The sequence below is a fragment of the Falco peregrinus genome, chromosome 1, assembly GCF_023634155.1.
Source record: "Falco peregrinus isolate bFalPer1 chromosome 1, bFalPer1.pri, whole genome shotgun sequence".
Classification (NCBI taxonomy): Eukaryota; Metazoa; Chordata; class Aves; order Falconiformes; family Falconidae; genus Falco; species Falco peregrinus.
This window is the reverse complement of record NC_073721.1, coordinates 80,119,840-80,142,673: the sequence shown is the minus strand read 5'-3', so window position 1 is coordinate 80,142,673 and position 22,834 is coordinate 80,119,840. Positions and strand designations below refer to the sequence as shown.

The following is a 22,834-nucleotide window of genomic DNA, read 5'->3' as shown; positions in this document are numbered from 1 at the left end:
CCTACAGGTGTACCTCCTTCTCGTAGCACTTCTTGTAGCTTTGAGTGCTCCTTGGCCATGCCTCTCCATGAGCAGGGGCTGTAGGAAAGGCAAACCTGTCACAGCTGCTAAAAACTGTGCAAAGAAAGCAGCTTCTGCTATCTCCACAGCACCAGCTAACTCAAAAAGGAGATAAAATCCAGTTACTAGGGAGAACTGGCAATACTTTGGGTGGGTGGTTTGCAGCACCTTTCTCAGCCCCATAGCCTGCTTCTCTGCCTGCTGGCAAAGGGCATGCCCCTGCTGTGCGGGGGAGTGCAGCGTGGGGAGCCTGAGCTAGCGGAGGCCCATTGGGCTGTGCAGGCTGATTAGCTTGACTCTGGGAACAGAGCAGCAGCCGTTTCCCAGTGCTACACCCAAGTTCAGAGCTTATTCAGTTGAGTACTGTGCCACAATGACACAGAACCCAAGCTGCACTTACAGCCTGCTGGAGGGTCTCTGTATCAAGTGCCCCAACACTTCCCAGTTTGGAGTTAGCCAACATGCTTATCTCTGGTGTTAATGACAGAGTAAATGTGCCAGAGAGACTGGCCATTTCCTCTCATTCAGTTTGATTTACATTTTTTCCTGGAAAACTCAAATAAAAAAAACCCCTGCACTTAATTTGCTGGCGAGAAGGCCACATAAATTACTGTACACATCTCTACCTGGCTGAGTACATGTGAGAGAGCAAGAGCCTTGAATGTGTTTCAGCTGTACTTGGCCTGTTCCTCACCATACCAGGAGTTTTATATATATATATATTCTTTCATTGTTCCTTTCCAGAGCAGGGTCTAGCCCTGAGCACAGAAGCACCTCCACAGCCCACTTGTCTGACCCCCACCTTTGCTCATTACACCCCAGGAATGGCCGGGGTGGAACTGGTGCGTGCCCAGCTGGGCATCTCCCTTTTCTTCCTTCAAGAAAAGCCACAGTCCAAGTGCCACTTTTCTTTTCCCTTCTCCTTAAAGCCATTTTTTTATTTAATTATCATGTTGCAGTTTCTTGCACGAGCCTGCCTATTCCCCACTGATGCATTTCGAGCAGCAAATGAAGGGGCTGTGCTGCAATTCCTTACACTTGAGAGATGGAGCAGGAACAGGTGGCAAGGCCAGAGGCAGGCCTGGCCGGGCACTCCGGTTGCCATGGAGATGGGCCAGTCTTGCCAGGGATGAGTGCTGGCGGCAGCAGGGCGGGGGGGGGTGGGGTGAGTGAAGGCACATGGGGGCATTTAGGCTATAGGTTGGGACTATATGTCATCGAGTCCCCCACAGGGCTTGAGGACTGCAGGCTCAGGCTCTTGGCTGGTGGTGTTCTGTGCAGGCAGCCAAATGTTGGGCTTGCACTTTTGACAGTGAGAAAAAGGGAGGAGCTGGAAAGGAAAACCAGGCCTCAGTCTCAGACAAAGGGTCTTGTAGATTTAAAAAAAAAAAACAACAAACCAACAAAAAAAAAACAACACCAAACCCACCCCTTTCCCTCCGTTGCAAATTGTATTGGCTCGATTCAGGTCTACACAGGTTCCTGTAGTCTCTATTGTGCTCTGCAAATTTTTGTTGCAAACAGAGTAAATGGACTGATTCAAAGCCTTTTGAATTGGATTGAAAACCTCCAGTGATCTTTATTGGTTTTGGAACAAGCCCAGAAGAAACAGGTAAGAGCTGGACAAAATGTGCTAGGAAAAATCCCTTTGGAAGCACATACATGTCTGACTGTAGCCAATTCACTGTAATCATTTAAATAAATGATGCACAGCCCCCCACCCCAACAGCAAGGCACACACTGTACTCCTTATTCTTCATTGCCTTTCCAGTAGTGTGAATATAATAAAAAATAGGAATAAAAAGCTACCAAATCTGGATGCATAGCTTAAACCATGGTTAAGTATTGTGCTGTATAACCTACAGGATGTAGAAATACATGGGACTGTGATTTGGTACCAAGGAACGGAGAATCCAGTTTTTATTTTAAGCGCTGGTTCCAGCCCCAAGTTTTTAAAGGTTGTCATCCAAATCACCAAAATAACTTCACTTACAAATCAGAAAAGTTCTATTTATTTGAGGTTCTGTCTGTATGTTTCTAAGGATCACATTTTGAAGGAAAGCTATTTAACTTTTCTTCTGAACTTGCCTTCCATTCAAGTTACTCTCTGCAGCCATGAGAGCTAGAAAACAGATTCTTATTGAGTCATGTGGCTCCAGGTGATGATGTAGAAAAGAAAAATCCTAATTTCTTGATGTTATTTCTCTAGAGGTGGCTTTCTTGTATTATTAAACTGAAACCATGAGAAAGATAACTTCCACTTTTTTTAATTACTTGGGGAGGGGAGAAGGGAAGATAGAACTCTGTTTAGAGCCCCTGCCTTCAAAATCAAGAAGGCACAGAAGTTATTTTAAATATATAAACTCAGTCAATTTGTTTAGCTTTTTAGGTTTTGTCTACAGAACAAATTTACTGTCTGATATACTACAGAATGTATTTAATTTACAGTACTTATTTTGCAAGACAACTCCTGTGAATGATGGTACTGTATTTTAAGTAGGTCTTACTCTGCTTAGCTTGTTATAGTTTGAAATTAAGTTGATTAGGCTAAGAAGAAAGAAAATATTTCAGAGTAAGTGCATATCAAAGTTATTTGGAAATACTAACTTTGTTCTCAGTCTGCATCCTGTCTTCACATGAATCAGCTTTCAGCTACAGAGAAGCTACCACTTGAACTGTGCAGATCTTTATGTGTCTCTCCATAATCCATTTTTTAAAGTATTTTTAAAATGTGTGTACTCTGTTTATTTTGGGGCAGTTGTAGATGAAGACAGGGCCTTTGATGAAACTAGAAAGCAACACTGAGTTGAAATGGCAAGAGGCACTGATTTAAATACACCCCCTGTGAGCACACCTTAGCTCAGGCAGTATTCCTCAAAGCTCCTCAGAGCTTTTGATCTGTTGTTGCAGTTTGTAATCTAAAAGAAAATCAGAGGGGTTTTGAGTAAGTTAGGGCAAGACCATGGTTTTCAAGGCTTTGTTTTAAACAGTTTCTCATTCTGGGTGAACTTTTTTTGGACAAAATCCTTGGTTGTAGTCACCTGATCCAAATGATTGAGCTCACTGCTGGTGAGTTACTTCTCATTAGCTGATCTGTTGTCTGGCTTAAGCTAGCACCTTCTACTTTGTGATTAACATGTGCAAAAAGTGGATACCTAGTTAATTACTATGTCTCAGATGAAAAGCAACAACACATTAGTCCCTAGTAATTTAATTGCTTTCACTTGCAAATCTATTCCCATACTTACTTTTCTAAGTCATTTTATTGATTAAGGGGTGGGATAAGGGTTGGGTTTCTAGTGCATGATACCCTTCTCATGAATATTGCACGTTCTATCTTGCTGTCTTTGCTTTCTTTCTTAATTCCCTCATCATTTGTGAACTACAGTAAAGTAGAACTAAAAACTCCAAGGACGTAGAAAAAAAAATCCTTTCAACATAAGAACTCTGCTTGCTATCATCTGGAAATCTCTTTATTCTCAAACCTTCTGTGATTTAGCCTGAGGCTTAATTCACTGTACAGTACTGATCAAGAAAATAAGCTTTAGTCAGGTTCAATTCTAGTTCTTGCACCTGTTAGAACAAAAAATCATTGAAGAGAATAACCTTACCTGGCTTATTTGGCTCTAGAGATACATCAAGACATCGTTGATGTAACTTCAGGAACTTCTCATATGTGTACAACTTTTCAGGCCTGATATCTCTATCACACTCAACTGACCCAGGTCTGTATTTATGAGTGATGAGCAATGAATGAGTACATAGGAACTCACACTAAAAATTGAAAAGAAATATGAGGTAATCAAGACCCATGCTTATTCCCTTGTCAGTAGTTTAGGAGAATCCCTTCAGCTTCATTGCAGTCAGCAAATACCCTCCACCTGTCCTACATGCCACAGACTAATTGATCAGTATATGCATTTTCACAAGGTCTTCTGTCCCATTTCCAGTTTGACAGTCAGTGGATCTTAGGGTCATGAGCTGCACTGGAAAAATTTAAGTCAGTATATGCAGAGTATTAAATCAATTATACCATTCTGAGTTGTGGTAGCAGTAGAGCTCTTTCCTAAATCTGCTGGCTGGCACCTTGAATGCTTATTTTTATTTGTGGCCTCACCACAGAATTGTTGTGTGTTCATGAGTAAGCCAGTTCATCACTCTACTTCGAAGTCTCTCAGCTGTGGAAATGCAATGTGGCCTCCTCACCACAAGACTTAATTAGGGCCCCGCAACACTTTGGTTAGAGTCAATGGCAAAAGAGGCTTTTTTGACCTCACTGATGATTAATATTAGGATCTTAGTATCTGTAAGGCACTTTAAGAAAATCAGATGAAAAGTGAAATAATGTCAAATGTAATAAGGAACAAACCCCCCCAAAACCACTGAATGGTGAGCTTGCTGAGTTTGCATTACACATGGTCTGTAGGTGCAGCACAATATAAAGAAGTAATTACTTAACTTTTTCAGAATGGGACTGTAGTGGGAAAAATCAATGCTAGGGAGATCTGCTTTTTATATACACAAAATATGTACAAGTAGCAACTTTATGATCATTTTGTTACAGCTCTTAAAATGAGCGAGTGTGCTAGGCTTCCACCTGGTTCCTGCTCTTTTTTTGCATATCTTGCATGCACGTATTAAATGCTTCTCTGCAAACAGGCAAAATGCTAACCTAACACTGGGACCTTCTCTCTGGTTTTGAGAGAACTGGGGATCTGCTAACCAGGACCATTTCAGAGCAAAGTCTATTGTTTAGTAGATACTGTCAGGGACTCAGCGGCCATGAAGGAAGATACTGATGTATTTGCAGCCTTACGGGTTTTAATTTTTTTCTTAATTTTACCTTACCAGAAATCTTTCAGTTACCAATCTCCAAAAAGCTCAGCTAATCAACAGCTGGAAGTAAATGAGTAACTAGATGCATGCAAACCAGAAAAGCAGATTGAACTCGGAGAAAATTTTAATTTCAAGTGTATGTCTTGGACTTCTACCAGAAGCCCTTTAGAATGTCATTGTTCTTTGGGAGAAATTTGGACGTGGACAAAAAGACCATTAATAAAGGCTGTCAAAACATCTGTTAAAAATCTGCAAGTTACAAAATATGCATTAAAAAGATAATTAAATATAGATGGAACAGTTTAAAGGTCTTAATTTTCTAGTTTGCAGAAAACTTCATGGGGTAGGTTTAGGCCAGGTATACCACTGGAATTTTTAAGATAAAAAAGGAGAAAAACAAACAAAGACCAACCATTCCCTCCACTCCTCTCTCCCTTCCCCAGTTCCTAGTTAAAGTGTACAGGAACAAGAAGTTTTCTCTCTCTGGAGAGCGGAGGAGGAAAATGGCAGTTGAGAGGGAGAAAAAAAGCACATTGCTGTTTTGCTCAACTAAGAGGAATGCAGAAGAACTCTGCCCTTCTCTCCTTTCTAGGGGAACTGCCTCCTCCTTTACTTAAGACCCAGTGTGTGTATGCTCCTTTCCAACTATTCCTAGCTGGAAAACAAGAATGTAATTTCCCTCCTTTTTTCTTGGCTGAACGAGTTTTTAACCCTGCTGGCTGGGATGTCCATCCCGGGCTGACTCTTTGCAGCTGTGCTGGGTGCTGGGGCAGTGCTGGACCTGCTGCCCTCCCCACTTCTCCCAGGGGATGTGCACTCTGCTGCAGGTAACTTAACCCTTGGGTGAATCACCCACAAATGGCTTTGCCTGCCTGCCACTTTGAGATGTAACCCCCCTAAAAGTTACTTGAAATAAAACTAGTTAGGGTACCTGTCCCTCCATCTCCCCGCTGTTGGTTTTTGAGTTTCGGGAGATGTATTTTTCCTTTCTGAGTTTGTATTTTGTGGGCTTATGATTATGACTGCTGTCTGAAAAACCAGGCTTGACTTACTGACAGTGTAGGGCTGGTTCTGCATTAGGGGTTGTTTCTACGCCTGTGCATGTTACGAAGCCCCTGAACTGTACAGGGCGATCCAGCAGTAGGTCCTTGTGAGGGACCAGCCCAGCTGGCATTATAAAGGTAATGGTGAATTGCATTTCAGGCAAAATAGATACAACACAGGGTGTACTTGAAATGAAGGTGATTTATGCAGTTCACTTTTTGTTCTGATTGACAATTTTTTGGGGAAGGCTGTGGCCTGAAAACTCAACGAGCTAACATCGTATCAGGGAGAAGGGGGAAGTGTCCAAAATGAGTGCTTTTTGAGTAAATCCGACTTCTAACCCAACTGCAGCCCAGAAAGGACCAGACGGGGTCATCATTCCCAATAACTACTGTGACTTCTGCCTTGGAGGCTCCAATATGAACAAAAAAAGTGGTCGGCCTGAGGAACTTGTATCATGCTCAGACTGTGGGCGCTCTGGTAGGTGACTCCTTTTTGCATCTTTCTTGTACAAAGGCATTTGTGTGATTTGTTTTTTGCTCCTTCGGAAGATTTTGAAGAAAGGCAGCGCCTTTGGGGGGGGATAGAAGATGAAGTCTTACCTCTTGTCTGTGTTTATGGGAAAGGATGACGGGGAAATTTTCTGTCATAAAACCCATTGTTGGATGCACATTTTAAAATTAATGGGGTCTTACGAAATAATAAAGTTTTAATGTATTTAGTGGCTTCTGTGAACATTGGTACATATACTAGTTGTTCTTCAAATGGAAGGAGAGAATCCTGTGACAATATTAAAGAATGGTCTCTGTCTTCAAATGCTGCAATTACAACTATAAATTACTTACAAGATTTATGAAAGTTGCATGACAAGCATTTCCATTGATTACACATTTCATGCATTTCTTCATCCAAAAAAGAAAGAGGGAGGAAATTACAGGGTAGGGATGGGGGTAGCTGTCAAGAATTATCCTCTTACAAGATGACTATCATTAATTTTGTTTAAAGAGGTTTTTATTTCTCAGTTTTCTTCCCTTCTCTCTTTTTAAATGTAGGCAATTGTGTCTTTCCCATTCTGAGTTGTCTTTATTTCTGGACTGTTGTTTTCTTTCTTCCTTTCTTTATTTCTTTTTTTTTTTTTCTCCCCTTCTCTTTTTTTTGGAAATTTTATCCCAGCTGAGCAAATATTTATAGCTTGCGTGGGAGATGGTGGTGGTGGTAGAGGGAATGGGATACCTTTAACAACTGCATATTCTAGCTTTGGTCCAAGTTTCCAGTTGTGATATTTCTGGACAGTGGTGATACTAGTGGTGATAAGACCATCATATGGAAATCTGAAAACCAAAGAGATCTTGAAATTCAGTATTGCTGCTGCTTCTTCTGTACTGTAGTCACTGAAAGATGTCTGTTGCATGATGGCTGAAATGTGATGTGGAGCGTTCTTGTGCCAAGGGAATGGCCTTTTTATGCTCCTGCTGAAATTCGTAGTAAGCCTCTTACCACATTCAGTGGGAGCAGGACTAGTCTCTCACTAGCAAATTGCCTTCTGCAGTTGTTGTGACCTCTGAAGATATTCTGAAGTGATACTGACTGGTCACCAGAGGACCACTGGCAACCCCTTTAGTTTTCTTCAGGCGTGTCCTTATGAATGCTGTGCCGTCAGGGGCATGGACCTTTCAGTGTATACGTGTTTGCTTCTTAATAACTGAAGGGGGAAGCTCATGGGGTCTGTGGTGCCATCTTGGAAGATCATTGCCCTTCCCCTTGATTGTTATAGTTCAATATAACTCATTTCAGTATTGTCCTGATACGGCACAGTGAGATGGATCCATATTTTTTTTTGCTGTTTAAACATTGCTATGGTGATTATATCAGAATGCAACACAAATACATTAATTCCCTTGATTCCTTAGTGTAATAGAACAAGTAGATCGGCATGTAACCTAAATTGTACAAAATCAATTCCATTAAATGCTATCCTTGTACGAATTCTGACCCACCTGGGCCAATTATAGGGGTCTGCAATGCTGTGACTGATGTGTGATGAAAGTGATTAAGGTACAACCACACACTAATCTCTAAACTAAAACAATGAAACCTCTTTGGTGGCTGCCATCTTTCTCTTTCTTGATAATGGAGAACATTCTCATTATACTGAAAGAGAGGACATGGAAATCATATTGTTTCTTCCGTTCACAAAGTCAGTAAAATCACATCTCTACAAGGTGGTTCGTCTGCCAATTATTTTGTTATATCCATTTTATTTTTGTGAACAGGATTTAATTCTTCGTGTCTCAAGCAATGCAGTGTACTTGTTATATGGCTGATTCCTGTAGCCTGGAGCGGGGACCAAATGGTTACTTAATATCATGCTACTGTTCCTGAGTAATAAAATAGCCATTCCCTAAATCTCACACTTTTCATTTTGCTGGGGCACAAAAGACATCTTTTTCTCTACCTTTCCTGAAGAGGGAATTCAAAGACTATATTATTGATCACATAACATGTTTGATTGAGGGAAAAAATAAACCTCAGTTTCACAGATTTCAGTATTTGACTTAAGAGTTGTCTTTTTGTTGTTGCTGCTATTGATGTCCTGTGTGGAGGATTTCCTGTTCCATATTGAAAGTTGGATTGACTCACACACATTTGAACTTTTCAGTGTTCCCCAAGACAGATCACAAGACAATTCACTTCTCGTCTTAGTTGTTTTAGTCGTTGAACTGTATATATTTGGTTTGGGTTTTTTTACTTTTGAAGGAGATACTGTGAAATTGGAATAAAAGCGTTTGTTTAAGTTACTTTCACTTAGTCTTCAAAATGTATTTCATTTTGTCTACAGAGGAAGATGTTTAGGATCAGGTGAAGAACAGGGATAAAAATTAGTCCTGAGGTTGATGAGCTATGGGTTGCATTTCTATAGCAGTAAATTTGTGGCAGTTGATGCCAGTCTGAAGGACAGTCATTGTGCTTAGAGCTAATGGTGTCTAATTACTCATACGATCTAAAAATCTTTTACAATTGATCTAAGTAATCATGAGGAAATATTTTAATGTCTTGAAGAGAGGAAAACATTATTAACCCTTTCGCTGCCATAGCTATGGGCACTTGTGGTGTTTGTAGATATTTTTTCTTTGAAAGAGAAACTGATCCTTTTTTATTTTTCTTACTACAGTTCTACTGAGCTATGTTGTTGAGATGTGCGGGCACATACAAACACACACCTATGAGCTCAATAGTCTGAATAGTTTAATAATAATGATGATTAAAAAATTATGATGATGATGCCTGTTGCTTAACCCATGTGCTGATATATTCATCATACATGTCAGCTCATTTGGGAAGAGAAGGCAGGAGGGACGAAGCAGCGCCAGCATGCACTACGGAGGACTTGTTCGGTTCCACGTCAGAAAGCGACACCTCGACCTTTCATGGCTTTGACGAGGACGATGCAGAAGAGCCTCTCTCGAGCCGAGGAGGTGGCTGTGGTGGCAGCTCTCCCTCTGCAGACAAAAAGGGTGGCTGCTAAAATAACTAAAAAGACACACAAACTCTGAGCAATTTGCTGTCCTTTTTACTACTAGGATTATTATTACCTTTTTCTTTTTTTTAATTTTAGGTCCTTGGGGTTTGGTTGGGGTTTTTTGTTGTTATTTTTGTTGTTTTTCCTGTGGGGTGTACACTGAAAGCACAAGCAGTTAAAGCTCTTGACAACTATTTTGAAGAGACAGAAGGTTTTGATTTTCCTGTTATTTTTTTCATTTAAATTTGTTTTTCTCCCACCCCACCCCACCCCCCTCTCTTTCTTTCTGGAAACATAAAAGATGGATTTAATATTTTTTTTAATAGTGAGCAGAGTTGATTTTCTTGTCTTTTAATATATATATCAGCAAACCACAAAAAATACAGATGGGTTGGAGAGCAGAAAGCAAACCCAAATAGTTTTTTTTAATTATTATTATTTATATATTCTATATATTATTAGAAAAACTACTTTTTAAATAAAAATAGAAAAAACCCACAAAAAAGCAATGGATGTCTACTTGATAATAGAACTGTTTCTAGAGAACCACTGTGGGCGGACTCTTGGAGGACAAGGAAACCCTTGATGTGATGGCTTCTGCGTTTTGAGATTTTGCACTTACTGTAGCATGTGGAGTTTGGCTCTTCTTGTACACCTGCTACGCTTGTCTTTAACAGCCTGAAAATAAAAGCAGCACCATTGAAGACCATGACCTTGGGGAACACATTTCCATCCCTCCTTTGGACATCTTTACACTCAGTAGATCTCTTCCTCCCTGCACCCCTTCATGTCTTCTTCACTCCGTTCTACTTTTTTTTTTTTTTTCTTTTCCTTCACCTTTCACTTCATGGACAACGATTTCCAAGCGTAGGGTTGGAATATGAATGGCAAGTCATAGACATCAAAGACAAAACAGATGGAGGAGCAGAATCATGGAAGAAATTATATGGAAAAATACCTCACCTATACTTTTCTTTCCATTTTCAAATTTTAATTCACAGCATTTTTTCCTGTGTCGCCCAGTTTTTTCTCTCTGTAGTGTCTTGTGAGACACTTTGTTTGCTTTTCAATAGCTTCTCTTGAAATAAACCAAAGCAATACTCATTAAAGTTCCAAGGGCAATGGAGAAGAGAGTGACTCCCTTCCCAGCGACTTTTCCAGAAAGGAGGAAACATGCAGCAGGATTTGAAAGGTATGTCCGAGCTGAAATGTCTTTCACTCAATTGTGAAATCCCTGTGCCCTGGATTTTCAACACACCCTTGGCTGAGCTTTGTTATAGAAGTAAATCCCATGGATTAAATTGTGTTATGAGTTTGCGCCACATTCACACCCCTGGTGAAGCTAATGGAAGTTCTGTGGGAGCAGGATCCAGCCTCGTGTACAGAGAGAAGTGATTCAAAAGGAGTCAGTGTGTAGGTTATGATTTGCTGTCCTAATGCAGGCAAAAATCTCCCTGGAGCAGGGGCAAGATTAAGTTGATACATTTTTAGTGATGTGTATAATGCCAAACTGTGAAATCATGACCTCATTTAAATCGGAGGCAAAATAGACATTTATCTGCACAAGTGCCTAATCTTTAAACTGGAGGTGTGTGGTTTTGATACCAAAAACCTCAGCCTTGCAATGAAAACTTTGTGTATATATTGTTCTAACACATGAATTAAGTCTATCCAAGTGGATTCCATTTCTCCTGTTTCTTTTGCTGGGGTGCTCAATACTATCTATGAGAGCTCTTTCAATGTTCTTTTCTCCCCTATAAACTTTTTTGAAAAAGATAAAGGATCCAGCCTCTAAATTTTTTATTGTTCACTTTAGACATGGAATAATCAGTGACCAGATTCTGCTGTTAGGTACATGGGCATAAATCCAGAATATATGCTAACTGATGTCTAGATGACATTAACAATCTGCCTTCAGAATGGTGTTACAAAACATTACAAAATGCCTCTCTGTGTGTATACTGTAGGACAATGCATGCCAGAGCCATGCACATCTGCTGGGAGAAAGCCTTGTTTAAGGTCTCCCCATACTGATAATCCTTTTCAGTTGCTGTTCTGTTCCTGCTGGTGTATTGTAATTGATAAAGTATCAAATCGATGATATTTTGACCTAACGCTGTCAATGAGAAGTGTACTTTAGCCAGTCATTTTTTCTCTGAAATAACACAAGATAAATTTACAATATTTTGCCAGTCTTCTCTATTTACTAAAAGCTCGAAGTTCAGATGGTTTCCAGGGCGGGGGCACAGGTATACAGGCATCTGGTTTTCCAAAATCCCTGAAAGAGTTAGGACCTAATTTGCCTATCTGTATAATTTTTTCTGTGTGTGTGTGGGGGGGGGGGTAGACATACATCAGAAATGTATGTACACAACACATACATACATACAGGTAATGAAGACATTAAGATAAAAAGCAACAGAAATCAAGATGGAAGACACTTCCCAACCAAGAACGGGTGGAACCAGCCCTTGTGTGAAGTATTGTGGGCTCATTTGTTCCATACTGACCCTACTGTAAGCAAAGAGTAATATCAGTAAAGTCCAGGGGATTTTGTCTAAATTTATGCTAATGTAACTGAGAGCAGAATCTGATCCACACATAGAGTTGTTCCCAGTTCTGAAAGAAATACCACAAAAGTGAAATGTTGCAGATTTTAAAAAGTTAAGTTCAAATTGATTTCTTCTGCTACTCCTGCCCTTCGATCCCTGCACTTACATTTGTGGCATTAGTATTATATTCTCTCCCTTTAAATACATTTTTTTTTTCTTTCTCTTGCTATGCTGTGACATGCTCCTGTGAACAATGGAAAATAGAACGGGAGCAAGAACCTAGAAATGTGCCAAATCCACACTAAACAAACAACATGATTTCTTGTATCCATCTTGCATCTACTTCTTCTATCCATGTAGCAGTCACACCACACAGATTATAAGGATAAGAAAAGAGTTTAAATTTTACCCACTGTTCCTCAAAATAGAATCAGAGTATGCTTTGACAGGGAAAGGCTCATAGGGATAATGAAGACTTGTATTATCAAGGACTTGAAGAGAGCTCAGTTTTCATTTGTCTGCCTTTTACTTCCTGAGATGTGTAGGCTTGATACACTTGGAACCAGCCAGCTGTACCTGGCCACCGGTGCAGGGATGGTAGCACACAGCTCAGCATTTACTAAGTGCTGTATTTACCCAGCTTCTTGCATACTGTTGCAACCCATCCTGAGCTCCATGCTGCTGTGCTGACTATAGTCCTTGCAGCACCTGAGCTAGCAAGCTGAAACCCACCCTGGTACGTCTTTCTGAAGAGCTCCACTCACTGCGTGAGCTGCAGAATAGGCATACTCTAAATATAATTTTTTCCAAGTGGAATCCATACCATCTTTTGTGAACCATGCCTAACACATTCTGGGCTCTTTTGGAATACAAACAATAATCAGATGCCTATAATTCATTAAGTCTTGATTTAGTTTCACAAATGCAGTTACTATAACAGTGCATACAGTCTTAATCCTTTCACAACCTAACCACCCATCTTTGTGACAACCGACTAGTGCAGTACCCTCGGAAGGAAGCCACAACAGTTCACAGAGTGCATAAAAATTGCCAGCTGACATTTATTACAGATAGCATAGAAAAATATCCATCACCGTTATTTATACCATTAATGTGAATATGGGTGGTCACTGGTTCAATCTAGTCCTGAGAGAGGAAGGAAGGTGAAATAAATTCATCATTATGGAGAGCAGAGTAGTCCCTGGATGTCTCACTAGGCTGAGATAACCAATATGAGTTTAGTTCAGCAGGCTGAGCAGTGTGGTACTGACCATAGGAAGGCATCGATCATAGCAAGGAAATTAAGAGGTAGAGATGGAAGCTGAAAGAGTACTTGTTTAAGCTAGATTGGACAGTAGTGTGAACAGTGAATATTGAATGGAGTGTTGATATGAAAATTAAATATTCTCAGGGCCAGGTACTGCCTGAGTGAAGGCTAGGAACAGGGAAAGAAGGTTGGTAGCTCGTAAGAAGAAAGCTGAGGGGCTCTGCTACTTGAGAACCTCTCAGATGGACGAGGGGAAGATGGCAATGTTCATGAGCAGAAAATATATAGGAGGAAATTTCATTTTCATGATTTAAAAAAAATATTAATTAAATTTAATTTTATTTTTATTAATTAAAAAAAGAAGAGAGAAGCCTGACGCTGGCATAGCCAGGTCAGAAATGAGGGAACTGCACAGTGTCAATTGTATCTTCAAAGACATGTAAGTCCCAAACCAAACTAGGAAGGCATAAAGAGAGTTTTCAATGTGAATTCCGGGTTGTACCTAAAAAATAGAGTCATCTTTGAAATCAGAAAGGAATGTGATGCTCTGTATTCCCCAGTGATTTCAGCAGTTCAATAAGAACTGCTGTTCTGAGCTTCATAAGATCTTTGAAGGCGCAGTCCTTCAAGTAATCACAAGCCTGGTTCTTCCAGTCCTCCTCCAAAGACGCCCTTCTTATTTGAGGAAGGTTAGCACAAGGCTGTCCAAAGATTCTCCTGAAACATATGCTCCTACACAAGCCATGTACCAAAATAAGACAGCTCCAATGTGAAGTGTGAATAAAGGGATGTTTCCTTTCAGGCTCTAAATTCAGACTTTTCCATGTTTAATCAAGGGAGCTGTCTCCTCAGGCACCTTTCTACTGCTCCATACTAAAGGATCTTAGAAAAGACATAATTTCCTGAGCCATCTTCTGCAAGCTCTGATTCACAGATCAGAGCAGGAGAAATAAGGAAGTGACGTGCTGCTTGAGCAGCTGATTAGGGAGAAGAAAGGCTATGTAGAGTGTGCATTGATCCGTAGCATATTCCCTTTGGTGGCACTTAATTAGTTGACATTTTAGCAGGGACAGAATCAGCTCTTGCATGAAGACAGTATAAAATTTTAAGCGTGATAATATACATTGAGAAAATTTTATGAAAATACTGGATTATGGCATAACAGTTAAAAAGTAAAAGGAGGCTGTGAGGCATGTGGCAGAAGAGAGATGGAACTGAGATCTGTTTTGCTTCACTCTGCATCTCTTCCCCCTACCTGAGTGCCCCCCAGTTTTGTGGTTTGGGTATTTATTTCTGGTATTTGTGATGATGCTTGGAATAACATTGTACATACGTGGTAAGGTCATAAATGATTAGCCTAGGCTACTGAAACAAGGGCCAGAGAGAACTTTGCCACTGGCTTGAGAAGGATTAGCACTGGGCTTTCTTAGCTGTTGCTTTTAATCAATGAAACCTCACTGTTAATATGCTTGCTAGTATGGTGTAGACAAGCTCTGAGATGGCTATTTGTTTCAGCAGAGTATGTTATTAGAATCCCCTCCCCGCATTGTTTTGCCTTTGAGCTTTTACATTAGTTATTCATTTTGAGTTCCAGTTTGCCATTTTACAGACCTCAGCGTAGGCCCTTGATTGAAGACAGACTCAGTTTGCTGCCCGCTTATGCATGGAGCGAATGAGAACTGTGCCCAGAGAGCTGCTGGGTCCAGGCTGTGCCAGGGCACCACTGTGTTCTCTCCTGCCTGCTTTGCCTTTCTTTACTTAATTCTTGCAATGATATTTTGAGATGGGCCCTGAAAGTGTATTTCAAATACCATTAAACCACAGAGTTTTCAAAGCCTGGCTCCTCATGCAATTTGCCTCTTCCCCATGGCAAGCAGTTTAACTGAATCAATTCCTCAAGCAAACATTGTATTGACCCCAGTGGGAGTCATCTTACTATAAAAACTGCAAAATCCGACCAGTATGTTTTGTGCTGCAACATATGTAGCTGTTTCCAATAAACACCCATTTCTTATTCTCCATTATTTTTTCTTATTTATATAATATTTGTAGCTATAAGTATATGTAAAGTATGAGGCACATGCATGTGTTCATGCTGGCATAGGGTAGTTTTGACAAACCCTCACAGTGCAGGAATGTAGCCAGGGTGAATTCTTGCTGGCTGAGCCATTATAATAAACCCTACCAACCTTTGTTCTCTTTGCCAGATATCTACCAGGGTTGAAAAAACCCCAACCTGTATAAATACTATAGAAAACTGAAATTGGGTTGGAACTATTTTCATGTCTCAGACTGTATTTCCATGAGTATTAAGATGCCAATTTCAGAGAAGACAAGTTGTAATAACATTTAGGAAAAAAAACCCCAGCTGTTGCGATTTCAAGGTCTGATAGCCCTGTTGAGGGGTAGGCACCAGTTCCTGTCTTTGAGTTATTCTTTTGGTCACTGGCATCTCCTAAGATTTTGGACATTCGTGTTGTCCAGAACTGATACGAGATTTGTGGGGAAGACATGGAGGGAGGCACTTGCATTTTGTGGAAATAAAGAGATTTTTTTATTGGCTCTCTAATACTGTTCAGGACCTTAGAAGTATGTAACTTAATTAATGGATTAAATACAATGCAAAATGCAGTCTTTCACTTATTTCCAGAAGTTATCACATTGCTGCCACCCTATGTGTATCGTTCAGACTTCTAAAAGTGTCTTTTGTGCAACTCTGCGTACACTTGTGGCTCTGTACAAATAATTAGTAATATAGCAAGGTAATCAGACCAGGATTTCATAAGGAAAGTTCTTAACCTCTAGTGAAGACACAGCCATTTAAACTGAATGATGAAGGTTATTTAATGATGTTCACAGTAAGATTGACAGTGTTTGGTGTCTTTCTTTTGGGTATGCTCCTCCATATCCTATTTGTTTGCTTTGTATTCACTTACGGCTCCCATGATCAGTTGAAGCTGAGTTTGTCGAGCTATATTTTCAAAGAACTAGAATGCAAGCAATGTTGGAAGGTTGGTTTGTGCTTCTGTTTTTTCTGAACATTTGCTTTTGTTGTCTGAGTTTGTTTAGTTTTACTTTGTATTGCCTTTCCCTCTGCAGTCATCCCTGCCCTCATGGACTCCAGCATCCTTCAAGCAAGACATTTCAGAAGAAGGCCGAGAGAAGCCAGGATGCTTTGATATTTCTCCTCTCCTTGCCCTGACCCTTCCATACCCATGTTTCATCTGGCACACGAGCCTGGACTGTGGGAAGTTGGCTGCCAACTGTTGAGAGAAGTTTTGGGGATGCCCTAAGCTGGTGCAATACAAAGAAGTTTTTTACAGTCTTGATTTCACTTTCTTTTAAGCTTGTGTATAAACCCAGGTCAAACTGGAATTGATCTACAGTAGAACTGACTGAAAAACAAACAAACTGAAAAGACATAACTATTTTATTTATTTCGATATTTAAGAGAGAAAAGAAGTGCTGAAGTTGCACAGTATTTTTGTTTGAAATACATTTTACTTCAAATTTTAAATGCAATTTTGTGAAGACATGAAATTTTAAAAGCACTTAATGTAAAATAAAGACTGAATATTTACTTTAAGGAAAAAACTTTTTAAATAATGAAAATAAAGATCAACTCTGCTCTCTCTCTTACTTTAAAGAAGCCATTCATACATGTGCTGGGTATCTTTGTTTTTTGCAAATTGGATGTGGTAAGTGAAGATTGTTCTGGTTTACTTTCTCCTTAATAATATTATCCTGTTAGATGCTTGAAGCTTAATTTGCTGTACTGTGTTAGGCACAAATCTGAACAAAACCTGTTGAAATGGCAAAGACCAAGCTCAGTGGCTGGATTTTTTTGTTACCAGATTTTGTGTCCAATTCAAAGGACTGTCTTCTTCCAGTAGGATTGATGTGTCTCTTCTGCACAGTAAAAGAGGTTTGCTCTTGAGCAACTCTGTGAAATACTTCTGCTGAAAGAGGGGTTTAGAAAAGGAAGACAACTCTGTTGATTTTGGCTTTATTTTTTTGCTTTGGTAATTTCACAGCTGATTGTGAGTTGGTTGTAAGGAAAATATCTAAATGTTCAAGTGGTCTTGGCATGGAGCTTCCTGTTGGAGTCAAGGATGATGTCATGTGTAGAAAGCTTGGGCACTTCAGCCCTTTCTTAAGCGGTAGTGGACTTTGAAAAGCGTACAGGTGCACCTGCATGTCAGCAGTAAGCAACAGGGGTTACTCAGCAAGAGAAGAATGTGAATTCCCACAGCTACAATCCTAAATTGTCCTGTGAGGCAGTGGTGAGGGACATTCACATCCCAAGTTCTATGTTGTTAGTCATCTTCTCAGTGAAATAAGGTGTCCTGCTTCTTACAAGGACTGGAGGATTTTGTCAGCTGCCAGATCTGCTCACAGCAGATACTGCAGGACTGTTCGCTGTCATGTGTGATGCAGTCTAGCAAGGATGCAGGATAGCCTTGCGTTCTAGGAGAAGGGTATTGGACTTGGCTCTGAGATTAGCTTCTCCTCTGTAACAGGGGTGCCAGATGTACCTGCTGATATAGACCCAGGGTACAGATAGAAGAAGTGGTTTTGTTAATGTAGCTTATGTTGAGTTTTGGAGTGAAAAAAGCGATGTCTACAAAAATACATCCTGACTAGGTGAAGCTGCCAGAGACCCTGATCCTGCATCATGTTTCTTGTACACCTAAAACTTAAGCTCACTTCACTGAGAGGTTTTGATGTGTCAGTAGCAGCAGATTTTGTCCTCTTCTCCTTTTGCCTTCTCCTGCTCCTTCCCAGATTAACACATAGGGCCAAAAATGACCATGTAAGATGCCTCGTAGACCTGAGTCCTTCTCCCAGTAAGTTAAATGACAAAATTTAAGTTCTAATTGGGCTCTTTAGCAGGATGGTTTTGTTTTGTTCATTTTTTTTGGTTTCTGAACTTGCAGTGGTGGACTGCCTCTAGAGGAAAAAAAATAATCAAATTTTATTTCACCAAGATAAGACGCACAAATGTAATGAAGAGTTGAAAACTGTAGGGTCTGTGTTCAGTTTGTGTAATATTCCTTCCAAATAAAAATTCTGCTTCCAACGTCCCTACTGTATATTCCTCTGTAAATATTACTTTATCAAACCAATTCCACAAGGTCTTTTTTAGTGCAAATAATCTTCTTTTTAAAATACATGGTTGAATAACATACTTGTACATATACTTTTCTAAGCTCTCCATTGTTCATAATACTCTCTTTGAAGCTTAAAATAAAACTTCCTCTGTTGATTTTGTTTCACTTCTCTGTTTTGTAAATTATGACTTTTGTCCCCGGATTTTTTTTATTTCTTAATGAGGCATGATATTAACCAAGAATTCTTTTCCTTTTTCTCTTTTACTTTCTCTTCTCCATTCATTGGACTACAGAAACTGGTCCTGTTGCTTGCTAGAGTGAAGGTAGGCAGGAAATAAAATACTGCTTTTGTGTAGGACTCATTTTGAGAGCGTTTCCTATCATTTGGTGATAATAGGGGATCTTCCTAAATGTATTTGTATTTTAATAAATTTCTCCGTGAGATTAATAGAATTGCATTAAGTTAATTTAGATTCCGAAGTGGAGTCTAAATTATATGAGAGTTTTTCATATAGATTTTAGTGACATTGCCTTAAGGAGTCCTGACCCTACCTATGCCATTTCTAATCCAATAACTGGAGTAACTGGAAACTGTGCTTCCCTTTGCTGCATTTCATAGTGCAGGCACAAACCCTCCCTTTTATACACATTAGATCAGTAGTATGGTTGTATAGGGTGGAAACAGAAAGAGGAAATACTGCGTCAGGCGAGATTCCATCTTTTTAGGAAACTGTGTGTCCTCTTCTCTAATAGGCCTGCTGTCATTTTTATGAAGCTCTGTTGCCTTTCCTCTGCCTTTCCATCAATTTCTCCACTACCAGTAGAGGCTATAGATGGCCCGTTTTGACAGCTGCTTGCAAAAACAGCAACTGAGGTGTTTTTAAGATGTTTTCTGATGTGGGTACAGATCCTTCAATGTGGTGAACTGCCCCACCCCCAGCAGATTAAATGGCAAATAAGTCCTAAAGAAGACGTCAGAAATTAAGCCAATCAGGCAATATAAGAATTGTACAAAACTGTATAGATGGGATGGTTTTTAACAGTGGTGTGTGACAGAGTGTGTGTCTTTGCAGCAGAGATTTAACTATTCTTGGTCTTCTTTTGGAGACTTCCCATATACAGTTTTATTTTTCACATTTGTAACTTTAATTTCTATTAGTGTTTTGTTTCTTCGCACTTTCCTCAGGTGAATAAGGCTTGAAAACTTCACTGCTTGCCTTCAGACCTTATCTTTACCTGTGCAAGGCCTTTGGCTGATTCAGTGAATGAAGGAGGAAACCAAAAGGCAGTCTCAGCTACTTTTGCTGTCCTCAGTCACTGTGGCTTTTGGGAACCTGTTTGGATCTGATAGAGCAGCTCATGGACTCCTTACTGGGTTGTCCTCAGCTGTTCTGTGGCTAAAAAAAAAAAGGGTCTTTCCTTCTTTTCCACCTGTTGGGCACTGGGGACAAGAGGCAGCTGAAAAGCTGCCAGGTACCAACCGTATTTCTGAGCCATGCTGAGAAGGGAGCTATGATGCTCTCCTTAGAGCCCATACTAAGTGATAGGATTGCTGGTTTTAAAACCTCTTCTAGCAACTTCCAATTTTATTTCTGTGATCTGCTCTCAGATATTCTTACAATAATCTGAGTTACAGGCCTACAAAACTACTTTTCCATAGGGATTTCACAGGAGCAATTAATCTTTTCCTGCCCCAAAGCAGAGAGAGGAGGGGCTCAGGATCTGTCTATGTCGTGACAGATCCTGAGCCCCTGGCCATTGCTGCTTTTGTTGTTCTTCTCCTATCTCCTCTTGAGCTTTCTGCATAGGACAGAGAGACCCGGACAGAGGCTGGATGCTGAAAAATCAAGGAAAGGCAAGTTGAAGAAAGGAAGGAAGGAAGGAAGGAAGGAAGGAAACTGCTTGTGGCATCAGTGCGTTTTTCTTGTTCAATAGGCCATCTCCCATTCTAAGTCAGTTGTCATTTTCATTGTCCCCAGTGTGATGGATGCAGAGAGCAGAGCTAGACATTTCTGCTAAGGTAGCTAGGAGTGAAAGTATACGTTGAAATTGGCCTTTATGGATGTCTGTCAACACCCTGTTTAGATGAATGGGATCCTTCCCACCACAGCAGAGCTATTGTTACAGGCTGTCAGACTCCAGAGAACATCTCTGCATAAGTCTTATTACTTTGAACATTTTTGTGACTGTTTTTGTTGTTTGAGGGGGTTTTGGTGGGTTTTTTTGTTTGGTTGGTCGGTTGAGGTTTTTTTGTTTTTTAAGGCACAGGCCTGAAAATAGAAATGTTTTAAAAGAAAATTTTAGTAATGCAGAAATATCTGCAATGTTAGTATCTGAACAGAAAAAGCACCACTGTTCACTAAGCCCCACAGCAGATTTATGTTGGCATGGTGGCTAGGAAGGTACCTTATTTTTCTGTCTAGAGAAGGGTTCTTGCTGCTAAGAGTCAGACATAGCAGGAGAAAGGAGTAGAAGTCTCCTAGCGTTGCAGCAGCTAATGAATGCCCCCAAAGCCAGGTTTCCCTGTGCTGAGACTGAGCTGAAGGCTGGCAAAGCTGAGGGCTGGAATCCCAAGTTCTCTGGGTGGGCTGAAAACGCCATCAGCTTCTTTGCTTTGACCTGAACTAGAATATTGCACTGGTTTAAGGTTTATTCCAAACTTTTGCATGGAATCAGGAAAAAAGAATCTGGTTAAATTTGCATCCTGGAGCTGTGAACCCTAATTGTAATCAGATCCATCAGCCTACAGATAATAAAAAACACCATAACCCTTTCTCTAAAACCAAGCTTTTAATGCTCAGTAACAGTTACATGAACTCAGTACCCCATCCCATCCCTAGCGTCGAAGATGGCTGAGTGGGACTGCAACTATTATAAAGCATACGTAGCAGAGCACGTAAAAGCAGTGACTACTTCCTTTAGCTTTGGCTGGGCTTGTCAAGACTGTGGCTTGATTTGTTTAAGATCTCCATTGTCTCTTGGAAATTATTGTAAAATTGTATTTCCTTTGCTGCACCAAAGCTGGACAGTTGCCACAGTTTAGTCCTATCTTTGATTTTAATGACTTAAGATGAGAGCCACCCATCTGTGGCATCTTAATTTCATCAGTGTATTTTTGAAGACCTGACTGCATTTTTTGCTGTTTCAACAAATGCTTTTTCTGTGTGTGTCAAAAACTTTTACCATATCATCTGTTATTTGATGAGATTTTGTCTTTGCAGCCTGTAATTCTTCATGATTCCATGGTGTGTGCACCATGATGGGAAAAGGATGGCATTTACCTTTCAAAAAGCACAGATTTCTGGAGCAGAGTATTGTGGCTAATATTGCCATCCAGGTTATAAATAGAAACAGTTTTGTCTGATGTTGTCTAACACAGCAGTGGTAGCTCTGAATGACCTACAAACCAACTATGGCACCGCTGTGGAAAAGGCAATACGCTTTGAGCATTGAGGCTGGGAGGTGGGCTCCTGGAACTACTGCTGCCTGCCTGAGAGGCAGCTGCTCTGGGGAGCTCAGAGGGATGCTCCTTCTTTAGGATCCCAGCTGATGGATGGTACCACCCGAGCAGGAGCAGACATAGCCTCCCTTCAATGTCTTATGCCGAGTGGGGGTTTTTTTCAGAGTGGAGTTTAATTTCTCAGCACTGTTCATCTTCCATAACCAATTATCAGTTAGACCTTCTAGTCTATCTCTAGGTTTGCACGGGTGTTGAAGAGTCACTTTTTGCTTGGACTGAAGCCCCTTCTCAATATGTTTCTCAGGCTTTGCAGTTAGTGTTGGTGGCTTCATTGTGGACTGCAGGAAGAGAATGAATGTGACCAAATTTTTCAGGTACAGCCTTCTTTTTTTCGAACAGATCAGAGATTTTAAATAATGCTGATGAGAGTTTTGTCAAGCGTTGCTCAAGACTTAGCTTACCAATTTGGATTTCTTTCATTAGCCAACAGCCATTAACTTCTTCATATGATGATTTCAGGAGTCAATATTGAGGCCAGCTCTCCAAGGTGAGAAGAAGTCATTGGATGTGAAATAGTTGAAAGCTGTGCTGTCACTAAAGAGGTACTTTTATTTTAGTGTCAGATAGCCAGTAAGACATAGCTTTCAAGTTCATGTAGCACTTTGTATGGTAGAGTTTACACAGGGTGGTTTTAAGCCTATGTTTGAGAAATTTATTTTCCCCCGTTGGTACCAATCATCGTTGCTTCACATCAGTGCTGTGCTGGGAGTGGTTTAAATGTGTTAAACAACACTGAAGTCTTTCCAGTCCTTTCCTCTAGGGTCAACAACTTATTTTACAGTGCAGTGGATTCTGCAGCCAGATCTTGGCTCAGAGGTCTCATCCATTGCTGGGATAACTGGGCTCAGGCTTCTTAAAGAACAGGTCCCAGCTCTTCTCAGGTCTTTCCACACCGACTGTGTCTTTGAATGTGTCCATCAGCCT

The 22,834-nt window shown here is 40.3% G+C and overlaps 1 protein-coding gene across 6 annotated transcripts in view; it reads left to right on the top strand.

The window, feature by feature from the left end:
- DPF3 (double PHD fingers 3) overlaps positions 1–22,834 on the top strand; it is a 189,752-nt gene that overhangs the window by 152,471 nt on the left and 14,447 nt on the right. For 3 of the 6 annotated variants that reach the window (XM_055799885.1, XM_005243744.4, XM_055799868.1), the window contains one exon: positions 6,292–6,420. In XM_055799885.1, the coding sequence (XP_055655860.1) occupies positions 6,292–6,420 (129 nt within the window). The other 3 variants (XR_008746492.1, XR_008746491.1, XM_055799887.1) reach the window with 2 other exon arrangements.